Below are 15,201 nucleotides of genomic sequence, written 5' to 3'. Positions count from 1 at the left end.
CCAGGATATAAACCTGATAATGTAGCTCCAGATAAGTAGTCAGAACACTGCAACTATGAGGAAATTCTTCAGGTTCTAATTTGTACATTTTTGTGTTTTTAAATTACTTTCTAAGGAGTTTGTGTTACGTTATTTTTAAAGAATGCATTTTTTGCTGGCAGAGTGGCTCAAATGGTATAGTGCCTACCTAGCAAGTGTGAGGCCCTAGGTTCAACCCCTAGTACTGCCACAAAAAAAAAGGTGTTAAAGAGTGTATTTTTCATATACATATGCTTATCATGCATGCATGCACGCACACGTACATACACACACACACACACTTTCATACTATATTTAAAGAAGCAGCATCTGTGACCCCTGGCTTCTAAATGTGAAGTGACTTGTTTTCATTTCAGTGCCCACCAAAGCCCTGAGAGGCACAAGCCTGTCTGTGGAAAGACCCAGAAGCAACCCTAAAGGAAAGCTGGGTCAAAACCAGGAATGTCAGCCAGCTTGCAACGTGCCCAATAAACCAGACAAGGGCAGCAATTCCCAGAACCGGCCTTAGCCCAAGGAGGAGCTCCTGGCACCAGGCACTGAGCTGGGAGCCTCACCACTTACCTCATGGAATCCTCCCACCTCCCCAGGGCTGTGGCTGCCACACAGGTATGTGAGCTCCAGCTCAGAGAGGGTCAGACAGATGGTGAAGCAGAGGGACTTCAAGTTGCCTGTGTGGCTGGCCTTCTCCCCACACCTGCCTTCCCAACCCCCGACCACAGGGCTCAGCCTGTGGACAAGCCCACCCCTCCAGTGTCCCAGTGGACAACGATCATACCGAATGACGTTGTTGCAGTGGCCGCAGAGTGGAGTTCGGCTGCTGGCTGGGAAGCGCTCGGCTCTCTGGACCATGCCTCTGGCAAGGGGGGTCACCTGGGGACCAGTTGGGCTGTAGGCTGGGGCCCCTCGGGGCAGGGTCTGCTTGCTGATGGAGGTGGTGCTCTTGCCAGGAGCAAACTTCTGTGAGAAGCTGTCATCGGTCACCCAGGGGGGACGGCTGGCAGACTCCACGGAGCCCCCGCTGTAGGCCGCTGAGGGTGTGGGGTTATAGTTTGGGGCAGGCGAGGGCATATAGGTTGGTGCAGGGGAGGGGGAATAAGTGGGAGCGGGCGAGGGGGTGTAGGCAGGCGCGGGCGAGGGGGTGTAGGGAGTCGGACTGTAATTGGCTCCTGAGGATGGGCTGTAGGTAGATGCAGGAACTGCAACCCAAAAATACCCAAAGAATATGTGTCAGGAATTCACTCCTCCCCTCCCCCACCGCTAGCCAGAGAACTGCAAAAGGTGACTTTAATATCAGAGCAGGTCAATTCCAACTTTTAGGGGACATATACTCCTGATCTTGATGGCGCAGATTTTAGCTCTCAGCAGGGAGCCCAGGGAAATAAAAGAGCAAGCTCAGCAGAGCCCTGGGAGCTTGCACAGCACTGGGAAAGGGCTGTAGCTATAAATATTTGCAGCTGTGAGGGGTGAAGCTCCATCTGCAGGTCTTGGCTGCCAAGCCCTGAAGAAGATGGAGGGTGCCTGGGCCTGGAAGAGGGTGGGAGTGGGTCAGTTCAGCCAGAACCGAAGGATGCTTTCAGCTGTGATTCCAGTCCGAAATGCCTCAGTGGGTATGTGTTTGCTACACCTAGATGTAGTGGAACCTTCTGGACAAAGCAGATGACCTGGCAGCTGGGTTTTCAGATTCAGGTTATTGAGAGGAATTCCTGCTTGGTTTGATGGGGGAGTCTTAGAGGAGTCATTCAGAACCAGCCTGGGCAGAGATGCTGGCATGATACGGTCCAGGTCTAGCTGCTCCCTTGGTCCCTGGGGACCTCTGCTTCTCAACATCACTTAGTGCAAATTGAGAGTGTGTTTGAGTGACACCCTAGTGGTTACCTAGGAAGTCTGAGCATAGAGAACAGAATGTGCTGTCCCATTTCTGGAACCCCTCTGAGCGTTCACTGAGAGTGCGGAAACTATGGCTCAGTACACAGGTGGCATGGCAACTGCTGCCCCGGGACCCTCTTGGTCTGGACCCTCAGACCCAAGTTTCTGTTGCCTCTTGCTGTGGAGCCAGCTGGGCAGACCTAGCTGCATCCTGAGCACATACTTCAGCAGGCCTCTTCCTCCAGGGAGGGAGGTTCCAGAGGACTCATCTCTGCCCCCAATTTGCTTCACATCCCTGGAAGCAAGACAAGGTAGCCTCTCTGCCCACTCCGGATCCAGGCTTGGGTGGGATGAACTGTGCCAAGGCATTCCCATGGACCCTAGGTGGACTCAAGACCTCAAGACCCTGGCTCCACCTCTGGTCTTTCTTCCCACATAGTGCCTGGGGCCATCATGAGTGGCCTGCTGTTCCAATTATGCACCTTGTTCTCAGATGAATGGCCCTTTACAGCTGGCAAATGTGGAAAACACATTTGCCCTCGCTGGGAGTGTAGAAACTATGCCTACAATAATGGCTGTAGGAAGCATCCACAGCCCTGCCCTGAGCCATCCTGGGAGTGATGCTGGCTCCCAAAGATAGGACCTTCTCCACATTGAATCTTCCTCCCACGTACTGAGGGTAGGCCAGGCACAAAGCAGATTGTCTGGGTCAGTCCTCACGTTAGCCCTCTCTACACTCCAGGGCACGAGGGCTCAGAGAGTATGGGCAGAGTGAGTTTCTAAAACCTTATTACACAAGCTGCCTCTGTAAAGTATCCAATTCCAGGTGGGCACCGGTGCCTCATGCCTATAATTCTAGCTACCTGGGAGGCTGAGATCAAGAGGATTGAAGTTTGAGACCAGCCCAGACAAATAGTTCAAGAGACCCCATCTCTAAAATAACAAGAGTAAAATAGACTGGAGGTGTGGCTCAAGTGGTAGAGCACCTACTTTGCAAGTAAGAAACCCTGAATCCTGAATTCAAACTCCAGTACCAAAAACCAAAAAAGAACCCAAGTTCGATTTCTATCCAGGGCACCATGTCATCAAGGAGTCTCTTTTCCTTTTGTGACTGGTAATGAGGGTTGAACCCAGAGCCTCATGTATGCTAGGTATCTGCTATACCACTGAACTACATCCCTAGCCTATGGAGTCATTTTCAACATGGAGAAGACCCCATGGTCTGGAATATAGCTCAGTTATAAAGAATCCTGACCTGGGACTGGGGATGTAGCTCAGTGGTAGAATTCTTGCCTAGTATGCAAGAGACCCTGGTTCAATCCCCATCACTGCCCCCAGCTCCCCCAAAAGCCCTGTCTTCACACCCCAACTCTATTGATTCCTGGCTGTATATCCTTGGGTAAATTCCTTAACCTCTTTGGGTCTCAGTTTCCTCCTCTAAAAATGGTAATAATAATTCTTAATCGCCTGAGGATTAAGAGAAAATAAGAAACATAAAGTGCCTAGCCTAGCACCTGGCAAAGTGTATATGTCACTAAATGTGAGTGAAGGCAACAAGGATGGTGGCACCTGGGTCCCAGGGTTGGGAGGTATTGCCGGCTAATCCCATGGTCTGATGGGCACCTGAGAGGAACACAGCCAGGTATATTGTAGGATGGTGAAGAGAAGGGAAATATGACACTTTGAGGTCAGATAACCTGGGACCAAGCCCACTCATTGGTGGTGGAAATGTATGACACACCTCACAGGGTGTGGTGGACAGTATGAGAACGACACAGTGCATCCATTTTGTAAAGCTACAAAGCCCAAATTTGAGGTGTTGTCATCCTCCCCAAGAACCTTGCATAGCCCCCTAGTGCCTGGGACAGAGGGTCTCTTGCTAGGAGCAAGGGTGCCTTGGGGAATACTATCTGGAAAGGAGAATGAAGAGAGGTGATCTGGAAGAACTTCACCAGTTTTGTCTCTACCTGTTGTATACAATGGGGTCTGTGTAAGATCTTTCTTTCTTCTTAGGCCTCAACTTGACATCACTTATGCCATCTTAAAATCTGCTTGACCCTAGTGTTATTTGGCACTAGTAGAGACAGCTCCCCACCCCCATCCAGGGAAATCTTGTTTCCTAGCACCTGTGCCAAAACACAAGATCGAATTCTTTGTCTACACCTAGCAGCGTCCTTCCTGTTCTTGCCATCGGTCCATGACTGTAACGTCCTGTTTCCCAGCACCTGTACCAGAGCACAAGACCAAGTTCCTTGATACCCCTAGCAACAGACAATGGATAAGCCACAAGGTCCTTCCTCACCTGTAAAAGCCCCAGTCTGTAAGCAGCAGGGGGCTCTAGCATCTTCTGGAGAACTCATCTGCAGCTTCCTTCTCCTGAATAAATCTGTCTATCCCTCTGTGCTTTTCAGTCTAACACTTGTCTTCTCTTCCCCTTCCCACCTCTATCCTTCTTCCTTCCTTCCTTCCTTCCATTTCTTTTCTTTTTTTTTTTTGAGCCCAGAGCTCACTATGTTTGCCTAGGTTGGCCTTGAACTTCTGGGGTGCTTTAAGCAGTACTCCTGCCTCAACCTCCCAAGTAGCTGGGACTACAGATATGCACCACCTGCATGCCTCTGAACCATTTTAAATATACTGAATTAAATAAAACATACTAAAATTAAGTTCACCTGCTTTCTTTTGGGTTTTAAAAATATGGCTACCAGAAATTTTCTTCCTCTCAGATGGTGCTGTCCCAGTCAAAGCAGTGACTCCCAGGTTCTGATGGCTTCCACATGCCAGGCACTTTACGAACACGATCTTGTGGCATATTCTTCACGCAGCCAGGCAAGTAAGTACATTTTACAGACCAGGAATTGAGGTTTGGAGAGTTATGTGACCAGCTCCAGGTCAGCCAGCTAGCGATCTGCCTAGCAAAGATCTGCCTAGCAAAAATGGTGGCTCAAGACACCTTAAGCAGCCCCAGATCCCTGCTTAGCCCCTCCCCAGGTGACAAAGCAGACTTTAGCCCACAGCTTCCAATTAGGCCCGGCCCTGGCCCACCTTTCCTGCCTCCCTCCAGCGATTCTAACCCTCTTTCTTCTTCTGGATCCCCAGAGCCACCCTCCTTTCCTCACCCCACTGGAGCAGGCTGGAACCTAGCCCAGGGTTGTGCCCACCCCAGAGAAGGACCTTCCCCTCCCTGTGGCCACCGGCCAGCTCCCCTCCCCCGGGGGTCCCCTACTCCCGGGCTGTTTCTCTCTTCCCCCGCGCGACACGCACGCCATGCCAACAGAGACTTGCTATCCGTCCCATCGGAGCTCCCGGGCCGTTGCTATTTCTACATGTCGGAATTAAACCCGTCCAAATTAGAAGGTGATACTTCATCTCTAATTGCCAAGTTCAAAAGGCCCTTATCTCACCCGGCGGCCTCGGGACGGTGTAATTAAACAAGGTGATTTCTGAGTCACTCCGGGCCGGGCCTGGCTCTCTGCGAGCGCACGGTCACCACCCGAGCCGCGGGCCGACGTGGCCATCCCGGGGCCGCGGTGCCCTCCGCCCACGGCGAGTCCCGGCCCCCGCGCCACCGCCCCTCCCGGGCCCCAGGTGTTCTGGGGAGCGGACGCCCAGCCCCGGCGCCAGCGATAAGATCCGGGCTGCGAAAGCCGCCCTCAGCCCGGAGGAGACTGCGGCCCGGCCGCGCGGGCGGCTGTCCACGGCACCCGGGTCCCCGCAGCCCGGAGCGCGGCGCGGGCACACACTCCCCGCTTCGTCCGGGCCGCCTGCCAGCCGCCCCCGGGCCCCCCAGGCCAGAAAGGCGGGGCAGATCGCCTCCTCCCCTCCAGGCAGGAATGAGTTAACGTCTGCACCGCCTGGGAACGGCGCGGAGGCCCGCGGCTCCGGCACGTCTCGCCCGCCTGGGCCCCAGCCCGGGAAGGAGCGGAAAGGGACGCAGGGCGGGCCTGGCAGGGCGCGCCCCGGAGCCGTGTCGCCCCCTGGCGGGCCTTAGGGGGACAGTCGGCGGTCGGGAATGGGGGGCTCCAGAGGGGCCTGCCTGTACAGGATCGGAATGCCCCCCAACCTGCCGCTTCGCATTCAAACTCCTTTCCACCCTCCCTCCATTGTCCCCCACTTCTGTCCCCTCACTACAGCCCTGTCCAAAATGCCACTTCATCCGGTGAAGTTTTAACCTCAGAATTTTCTGCCCTTGACTCTTAAGGGATAGAGAGAAACACTTCCCGTTTTCCAGGCATCGTGCTAGGAGTGTCATTCCATCCACAGAACACGAATTACACAGTGTCATCCTTATTTTTTCAAGTGAGGAGGTTCAGCCCTGAGAGATGAGGTAGTTTGCCTCAAGGAGCAAACTGGGAGTCAGTCTGGTATCAGCTAAAGCGCTTCCTGAACACGCAACACGCTGTCAGACTGAGCCTTATAAAACCGAGGTTGAAGGTAGTACCACTGGCCCACCCACCAAGTTTAAGCTCCCCAAGCAAGGCTCTTCCTGACCCAATCCCTGTCTTAACCTCCTCTGCGCTCCAACCTTAGAGAAAAACTCAGTGGGGTCTCTCTTGTGCTTTAATGGGACATGCTCTGTCTAGACACTGTACATGATGTTATGCCCACAGCTGCTTCGCCCATTCATGCTCATTCGTGGTCCCCTTTGTCCTCTCCCTTAGAATGACCCACCCCATTCTTTCCCACACTAGTCTAAAACTTCCTCCCTTCATCAGTTTACCAAATGCAAAACCGATATGTATCCTGATAGGGAATTTGATAAAGGGGGAGGTTGTGCATGTGTGGGGACAGGAAGTATATGGAAAATCTCTGTACCTTCCCCTTAATCTTGTCGAAACCTAAAACTGTTTAAAAAAAAACTGTTAAAAATTATATTTGAACCAGGTGGATCACCTGTAATCCTAGCTACTTGGGAGGCTGAGATCAGGGTTGGCAGTTCCAAGCCAACCCTGGGCAAAAAAAAGCTTGCAAGACCCCATCTCAACAGAAAAAAAGTGGACATGGTGGTATGTGCTTATCCTTCAAGCCACTACAGGGAGCTTAAGAGAGGAGGATGAAGGTCTAGGCCAGCCTGTGCAAAAACAAACCCTGTCTCCAAAATTGACCAGAGCAAAAAGTGCTGGAGGCATGGCTCTAGTAGTAGAGTCTAGGAAGCATGAAGCCCTGAATTCAAACCCCAGTACCACTTAAAAAAATGTGTATAATTTTGATGGGAGAGAAATGTTTGTATCACTACTGTAAATGTAAAATCATTATTGCATTCCATAAATTCAAGATGGCTATAGTGATAAATATGTTTAAAGTATGCTGCTTTAATGGAATGGGCACCAAACGATCCCTCTAAGACCCATTGCCCTGTATGTACTGCTGCCAGAGTACAGAACTCAAGATCATAGCCTTCCCCTGCCCACTCTGATGATGTGTTCCTTCCCAGCACTCATGCATTCAGTTGTCCTTTATTTTTGGTGCTGGGGATCAAACCTAGAGCTTCACACATGCTAGGCAAGAGCTCTATTACTGAGCTACACCTCCCCCAACCCTTTCCTTCATCTTTTTCTTGTTTTTAATGAGGAAATTTCATTTATTTTTATTTACAGTATGTGGGTGTGCGTGTGTGTGACCCAGGGCCTTCAGCATGCTAGGCAAGCCCTCTGCTGAGTTATGGCACTAACCCTGTTCCTTCCTTCTCTGTGCCTTTGCTGAGTATCTCCTCTTGTCAGGCCCAAGTCAGGTGCATACAAAGGAGAAAATTCACTACAGTCCTGCCCTCTTGAAGTTCAGACTCTGAATCCAACAGGAAGGAGGGGATGAGACCAGACTTAGGGCCTGGATGCCAGGAGCCCTTACGCAGTCACTTTCCCCAATCTGGGGAAAAACCTTTAGGTTTTAAGCAATGACTAGCAGAGAAAGGCAGGCTGAAGGACAGCCTGAGAACTGCCCTTGGTCTTTGGGAAGGAAGCCTGACTTTGCCTAGAAAAGCAAGGGACATAGGGCTGAACCCTTGTCCCTGCAAGGCGACCCTGGGCACTGATAAGGGGCCCAGAGAACCAGAGAATTCTGCCTTGGACCCACCCTGACCTGGCCCTCCACTGCCATGTTGGATGTGCCTTCAGCTACCTTGCCTCAGCAAGGTAGACAGGTTAAACAGCTTGTCTAAAAGCATACTGTGATACAGTAGGTCAGTCCAAAGCCTGTGACGTTTTTGTTATAGTTGTCTATCCTCTAGCTTGAGCCAGATCCAGATTCATGGAGGAACAGCTTCCCATCCCTGTGCCCCAAAACCTCCCTTCCCTCACCTTGAACTTGGAAATCTACATCCAGGAACATCTTCTTCCTAAGAGCTAGGAGGCTCCATCCCTGTCTGACACTGCGCACCTGTCTCCATGGCCAGATGCAGGCTCCCTGGGATTCTGGCCCACAACTGGGGGAAGGAAGACTGAGCCAGTAGGGCCTTACTATTCCTCTGAAGACGTGGCCTTGGAGCCAGCCCTATACCCGGTCTGGACAACCTCTCTTCCCACCCTGGCTCTCACCTGGCTGGTAGACAGAAGGCCGGATGCTGGCAGTGGTGACAACCCGGGGCTTGGGTGCAGGGGCAGCAGGACTCTCGCTGTAGCTGGTATGAGTGGCTGGTGCTGGAGAGGAGGCTGCTGCAGGGCTGTAGGCAGAAGCCTGGGGCCTGGAACCAAGGAGGAAGAGTTACGGCAAGAACGGTCCCCATCCAAGCCCTGGAGCCTGCAACCTGATCTTCAGGAGCCTCTTTGAGGAGGGATCTGACAGAAATGTCCTTGGGTAGCTGCCAAAGGCTGTGAAGGAGAAGCCAGGGTGTTTCAGAAGGGGGGAAGCTGCTCCTTATGGCTAGTGCTACCACCTTTGGAAAAAGGGAGGAAAGGCCCCAGCCAGACAAGAGGACACATGAAGAATCCTTCACTCCCATGGGACTGCCACTGTTGTGATGGGCCAAGGATAGAGACAGAGGGAGGGAAGAGAAGGACGATGGAGGTGGTCACAGCTTCCCCTCCCTCCTCCACCTTCTGAGGCCCTTCGCAACCTCTGACCCCCTGGCCTCTTCTTCTTCCTACTGGAGCAGTAGTGTCAGGTTTCTGAGCAAGAATACTACAGCAAGGACTCATGGGAAGAGCCAGAAGCCCCCAGCAGCTCTTCCCAGCAAACCCACTCCACTTAGAGAATTCCTTTTCCTTCCACTGGGTTAGCTGTCAAAAGGCCTCTTCCCTTATGAAGCCCAGGGACCATGGGAGCAAAGAGATAGGGAAAAAAGTGTCCTAGTTCATTGCCCTCAGGAAATGCTGTACTTGGCCTCTCTTTGGGAGCTGAAGGCTCCAAGAACTCCCTAGAGTTCAACAGCTTGTTTAATCTTATCTAATCCAGTGTTTCCCAATTTCACTTGTTTGTGAGATCCTTTTCTTCATTTAAAACTAGTGAACACCTTACAGACCATGTTCCATGCTCTCTCCCTGCATCTTTCAGATCCTAAAAGGGATATATGACCACACCCAGGGCAAATGGGTCATTGGCAAAGCGCTGGAGAAGTGAGTTTCTGGAAGTAGACCTCCGCCTGCCTATGGCTTCCTGCATTCCTTCCACCTGTTTCCCACGTGCCTAGGGCCTGCCCATCCCTGCTAAGCAAAGTGGTAGAATTGGAGTGCCTGCCTCTCTGGGGCTTTCAGTGGGGTGACCCTGGGATAAGAACCCAACACCAAGTACCTGAGTAGATCCAGGGAGCTGTGGGACTGCCTCAGACAAGGCAAAAGTAACACAGTCCTAGGGAGCTAGCACTCCTGATCCGGGGGTTCTGCATACTTGCCCTGTCACTGTGCAAGCTTCTAGTTGAGTGAGGCCATTGTCTTTCCTCCTTGCCCTTCTGTGGATAGATTCCCAGTGCTAAGACCATCAGAGTAGCGGCTTTCCCAAAGAAGAGATCGTATTCAGAGGTGTAGCTTCTACCATGGTTCAATGAGACCACAATTCAGTAGAGGACATTTTGCCAGTATCCCAGGAGCTATAGGTCCTGTCTTGGGGATTGATGTGGATAGAGAACTCTGAAGCCAGGTTCCAATGAGAGGCTGAGGTGTGCATTTGCCTCTAGCTCTAGCTCCTTCCCAGCCCAGGTGGGAGGAGAGGCACGAGCTGGCTCAGACACACTCTGGGTTCAGAGTGTGTCTTTCGCCCACCACCCTCTCCACCCCGTCCTTCTGTTGCAGCCAGATGCTCTTCTGGGCAGCCCTCTGGGGTCTCTCCAAGTTCTATGCAGGCCTGAGCTTTCTTGGCAAGGCTAGGGGAAGCAAGGACTCACCCTGCTGAGGGCATCTGGAGGGTTTCAGGTGCCCTGTGGTGGGCAAGCCAAAGATATAGAAGCCTGGAGCCCTGTTCTAGAGCCTGCCCTTCAACAGGGGTAAGGATGAGACTGTATTACCTGCAGGCTCCAGCATCTATGCTCCCCCATTCAAATTAGGAAACTTCTTTCCACTCAACAACAGAGACATTTTTTAACCCTCCTCAAAGTTTCTTCTTTGTACAGATAGCAAAACCCTTATGGGAAGAGATTCTGGCATGGAGAGGGGAACCAGCTTGCTAACCCTGCCCCCAGAAAACTGGTGAAAAACCACCTCTGAAAGCCCAGGGCCAGGCTCACTGCTAAGGCTTGAGTTAAGCTGGGCAAAGGCTGATCTTGGCACCACATGGGTCATTATAAAGCTGGGGGTGGAGGTGGGCAGCAGACAGACCTGTGGGCATTTTTGCTCCAGGTTGCAAGACTCAAGAGTCTTGTCCTCCCCAGAAAATTCATGGGGGGGCTAGGAAACTGGGCTCTGGCTCCAAATACCAACTGGCAGCTCTGGGAAGCCAGGAAAGAGCCCAGCCAACCCTGACTGGTACAGCTGGTGGCTCCAGGGCAACTTGTCCTGCTGTCCCCTCCGCTCCCCACTCTCCCCTTGCCTTTGGGCTCTGCCTTACGGGGTATCCAGGAGGACAGGCCGGGATGCAGGCATTTGAAGTACCCTTTTTGTGTACTATGTGTATTTTTTTTCATCACACCCCCATATATCCATGTGATATTTTAAACAACTAAACAGATGAAAAGACTGAGGTTTGGAGAAGCTAAGTCCCTTTCTTGGGGTTACAGAGAGTAAGTAGAGGAGCAGAGATTTATATCTGCTACACCAGGTGGATCTGGAGTTAACATGCTTCTCCATCAAGAAAACAGAGGGTAGAGGAGGTGGGCCAGTCAGTGGCTAAACTATCTGATCTGGCGTCCATGCCTACCTCCATGTTCCCTCCTCCAGAGAGTCTTCCTTGATTTCCCCAGTCCATGGGGATGACTTATTCTTCCTTAGTTGAGTTTCAGGAACAAGGACTAACCACTTAGCCACCTCCCCAATTTTGTAATTTAATCTAATCTTTCTGTTTGTGTGCACACACGGACACATGTGTGAGTGAATTTTACCTATGTCACTAGAGGTGTGCTCCTGGGGGCAGGGCAATGTCCCTGCCTCTGTCCTTTGCCACAGGTGGTGCAGTCCCATGAAGTGTGCCAACTTACCCTTTACATTCTGCACCAAGCAGTGCTGGCCTTGGCTTTCTTGGGAAATCTCAGGTCCCTAAGCACCTGGTCCCGCAGCCTGCAGATGGACCGAGGGTGGGGCCTCGCCTGCCTCCCTTTCCCATGCACCTGCAGGCCAGTTACCTTGGACTGTCCTCAGGGCTTGAGGCAGGGGCTGCAGCAGAGGCGGTGGTGGCACGGGGAGTGGCTGCGCTGGGAGAGGCAGCAGCAGGCGGCTGGGCAGAAGCGGGCAGCAGAGGGGTGGCGGCCTGGCTGGTGCACACTGGAGCATGCTCAATAGGGGTGCTGATGAGGTGGGACCAAAAAAGACAACAGGTCAAGGGGGCCCCAGGCCCTGTGGGAACCCTGAGGAGAAGGTGGGGCAGCAGCGGCAGGTCCCGGAATCACCATTAGCACTGCAAACAGAGCCTGATCCTCCAGAGCCGGCATCTTCCAGGCTCAGGGAAAGAGCTCCTTTGGGATTCCCAGAGGGAATCACAGCACACATTCTCAATCCTGAAAAGATGTTTTCCCCTCCATTTTTCTGTACTTCCTAACTTTTCTTTCTCAGCAAAATACAGTGCAATGGAAAAGTAGATTTAATTACCAACCAGATTACTGACCTATCCTTTCCCTTTCATCTTTTTCCATGCAGTGCCTTTTGGGAGGGGTGATCCGACAACAACAACAGAAAAGCAGAGGTGAAATACTTGAGTGTCAAGGTCGTAGGCTCTGGACTGTGAGAAGCTGGGTTTTAAGGCTCTAAGGACTCAGGGCTTGAACAAGACATTTCTGAGATGGATAACAGCTACCATGCCAGGCAGGTCAAGACTATGTGGACCAGAAGCAAGTAAAGTGGTATGGCAGATTCAATGATAGAGGCTCTTGTGCCCCTTTTCAGGGTAAACCCTGAGGAGTGGCAGGACCCATGGTGAGGGGACAGGCAGACCAAATATCCATGCCACTGTGTGGCCTGGGTGCCATGGAGGGTTTCCCACACACCCAAAAGTGACACAGATGTGGCCCTGAGCACCTGTAGATCTGAAAGGCCTTATAACTGGAACAAGAGAGATGAGCATTCTGCCAGTGTGACCAGAGAGACCAGATGGGGTGGGGACATCCAGCAGATGCTCACATGCCCACTCCTCTTCCCTAGAACCACTCTAGAAAGACAAGAGTAGTGAGGGCCTGAGCTGATGGGATTAGACTTCTACCTGGGAAATGGGGCAGAGAATGAAAATTAAATCATAGGAAACAAAGAAATTCGTGTTTTTTGCTTTTTTTGCTTTTTGCCTGAGAAGGGATCTCACTGTGTTATCCAGGCTATTCTCGACATTCCTAGGCTTAAGTAATCCTCCTACTTTAGCCTCCCAGAAAACTGGTACTACAGGTGTGTGCCACAACACCCAGCTCACTCTTTGCTCTTTGATTGGCATTTTGTATTTTTGACAACAGTGACAGAATAAATGTAACTACAACAAATGGGAATAATTGTCCCTCACATGTTATGTAATTCATTTATTGACCTGATACAATGTGCCAAGCATTATGTCTTTCTTTGGTTGTACTGGGGTTTGAACTCAGGCCCTCACATGTGCTTTCGAGGCAGCCACTCTATCCCTTGAGCCACCCTCCCCCACAGTGTTTTGTCTTTAATTACACAACAGCCCTCTTATGTGGGTATTATTGACTCTATTTAATAGATGAGGAAACAGAAACAGAATTAAATTGCTCAGGGTTCTAGAACCCACCCTTAGGGACAAAATGATGGAGGCTCATTTTAATTTGAAGCCTTAACCAGTACCTCATGCAGGAAGAAAGAAACCTTGTCATCAGTCAAGTGGAATGTTTCCAATAAAAGGTGCTGTTCTTATTAGACACAGAATAACAGTACTTTCCTCTACTGGGTGCTTTCCATAATATCAGCAGTACATCATTATTTTCTTTTATCCTTTCAGTCTCCCTGATTGGTATGGTGAGTCTTGTTTAGGTAAGGAATTTGAAGTCCAGAAAGATTGCATATCTGGTAAAACATCACATTGCTTCCAGCTGGCAGAAAAGGATGTGAGCCCTAAGCACTACATTTCTTAAACTTTCGTGCGTTCAAATTACCTGGGGATCTTGTTAAAATGCAGCTTCTAGTTGAATAGGCCTGGGATGGGGCTCAGTCTAGGTTTCTAACATCAGCTGATGCTGCGGGTCCATGGACCACACTTGGAGTGGCAAGGTGCTAGAGAGATGTGCCCAGATAGGAAGCCACAACATGTTTACCCTGGGCTCACCCAATTGTTCTCCTTCATCCAGCGAGAGAGGAAAAAGGCATGAAATAGAGCAAGAAAATCAGGGAACAGAAAAAAGTGGCAAGGGTGTGGATGACTATCCCATGGGATGAAAGCCAGTCTTCTCCACTACTGCATGGGAAGCATTCAAGACAAGGAAGCGCACATCCTGCCCAGGCGCTCTCTGGCTTAGTGGTCAGAGAGGAAACCTTGGGAGCCTAGTTTGCAGGCCTGCAGTAGTGCTGGCCCTGGCCCTTGCATGAGTTCACTTGCCTAGCCTTTCTGTGAAAACCTTGCTTCTGGAAGCCATGCTTGTGACATGGCTGCCTCAGAGAAGAAGCTGCAGGCCCTGAAGCCTGCTACCTGGCTCACAGTGTAGGAAGGAGCAGGCTGGCAAGGAACACGAGTCTCCCTGATTTGCCTGTCCTTGGCGCCATCCCACATTTCCAGTTGACTGCTGGGAACTGAGGATACTAAACAGGGCTGGGCAGATAAGAAAGTGAGTTATGGAGGGAGGGTGAATGAAGATTAGGTATATGGTAGATGGACTTTAGATACCTATAGAGGTAGAAAAAACAAACCCCAGGCACTTGCTTTAAGTAGGGCAGGGAGGCGGTTGAGGGGAAAAGGCGATGGGGGTGATGTACAATATAAGCCTAATTGGAATTGTCACTATAAATCCCCCACCCCATATAATGAATATATCCTAATGAAAACTTTTATAAAAACAAAGTGGATGATGCTGGCCCTGTGCCCCTCGCTGTTGTGGTAGTCCTTGGTAGTGGAAATGGTGGAGTTTGGTTGACCCTGTTATTGATGACAGTGATGTCTGGAAAGCATGGGGATGGACTAGTGGAGGTGCCAGCTCTTGGGGGTCACTGAATTCGAGTTGGCACTGTTGGTGATGCTGTGATTGGTATTAATGGTTTGGAAGGGAGTGCCATTATTAGGATGTCGATGCTACTTGTGCTAGGTAAGATAGTGGAATATGGAAATTTCTGTTCATTAGATGATGACATAATACAAGTCAGGTGGTTGATTGTAAAATTGTTCATGCTGCCACACACCTGGTCTGCATTCTATCTTGCAGCCTATGACTCTTGCTTGGGGTAAGTATTGGCTAAGTGACTTTGCAGCAGGGCCAGGTCCTGCATTGACACTGTGGTCTAAGCGAATGACACCCATCAACTGTTGTGGGAATGGGGCCCTTTGCTTTGCTCCTTCCACTTTTCCCTCAGAAGACATTCAAAATCCCATGGCCTGCTGGATGCATGGATAAGTGGGAGAGTGCCTGCCTTACAAGCATGAAGCTCTGAGTACCACCAAAAAAAAAAAAAAAAAAAAAAAAAGAAAGAAAAAAAAAAGGGGAGAGCAAAATCTTTAGGTCATATTCCTACAGCACTCACTAATTTGTCAGGTGATGCCTGTAATCTAGTACTTGGGAGGTTGAGATCAGGAGGA

The 15,201-nt window shown here is 50.9% G+C and overlaps 1 protein-coding gene and 1 long non-coding RNA gene across 6 annotated transcripts in view; one reads left to right on the top strand and one right to left on the bottom strand.

Annotated features, from left to right (window-relative positions):
- The window catches only part of LOC141424833 (uncharacterized), a 50,792-nt gene extending 37,700 nt beyond the window's left edge, over positions 1-13,092 (top strand). Inside the window, exons 2-4 of the long non-coding RNA XR_012449780.1 lie at positions 396-645; positions 4,629-4,735; positions 12,117-13,092. This is a non-coding gene — a long non-coding RNA (uncharacterized lncRNA). The remainder of the gene's footprint in view (positions 1-395; positions 646-4,628; positions 4,736-12,116) is intronic.
- Ldb3 (LIM domain binding 3) overlaps positions 1-15,201 on the bottom strand; it is a 62,117-nt gene that overhangs the window by 18,424 nt on the left and 28,492 nt on the right. For 3 of the 5 annotated variants that reach the window (XM_074079337.1, XM_020161325.2, XM_020161324.2), the window contains 2 exons: positions 8,436-8,581; positions 815-1,235 (listed from right to left, as the gene is read on the bottom strand). In XM_074079337.1, coding sequence (XP_073935438.1) covers positions 815-1,235; positions 8,436-8,581 — 567 coding nt within the window. Of the gene's footprint in view, positions 1-814; positions 1,236-8,435; positions 8,582-11,605; positions 11,768-15,201 lie in introns of all 5 variants that reach the window. The other 2 variants (XM_020161329.2, XM_074079338.1) reach the window with 2 other exon arrangements.

The sequence above is a fragment of the Castor canadensis genome, chromosome 7, assembly GCF_047511655.1.
Source record: "Castor canadensis chromosome 7, mCasCan1.hap1v2, whole genome shotgun sequence".
Lineage (NCBI taxonomy): Eukaryota > Metazoa > Chordata > Mammalia > Rodentia > Castoridae > Castor > Castor canadensis.
This window is presented reverse-complemented; position numbering and strand designations above follow the sequence as displayed.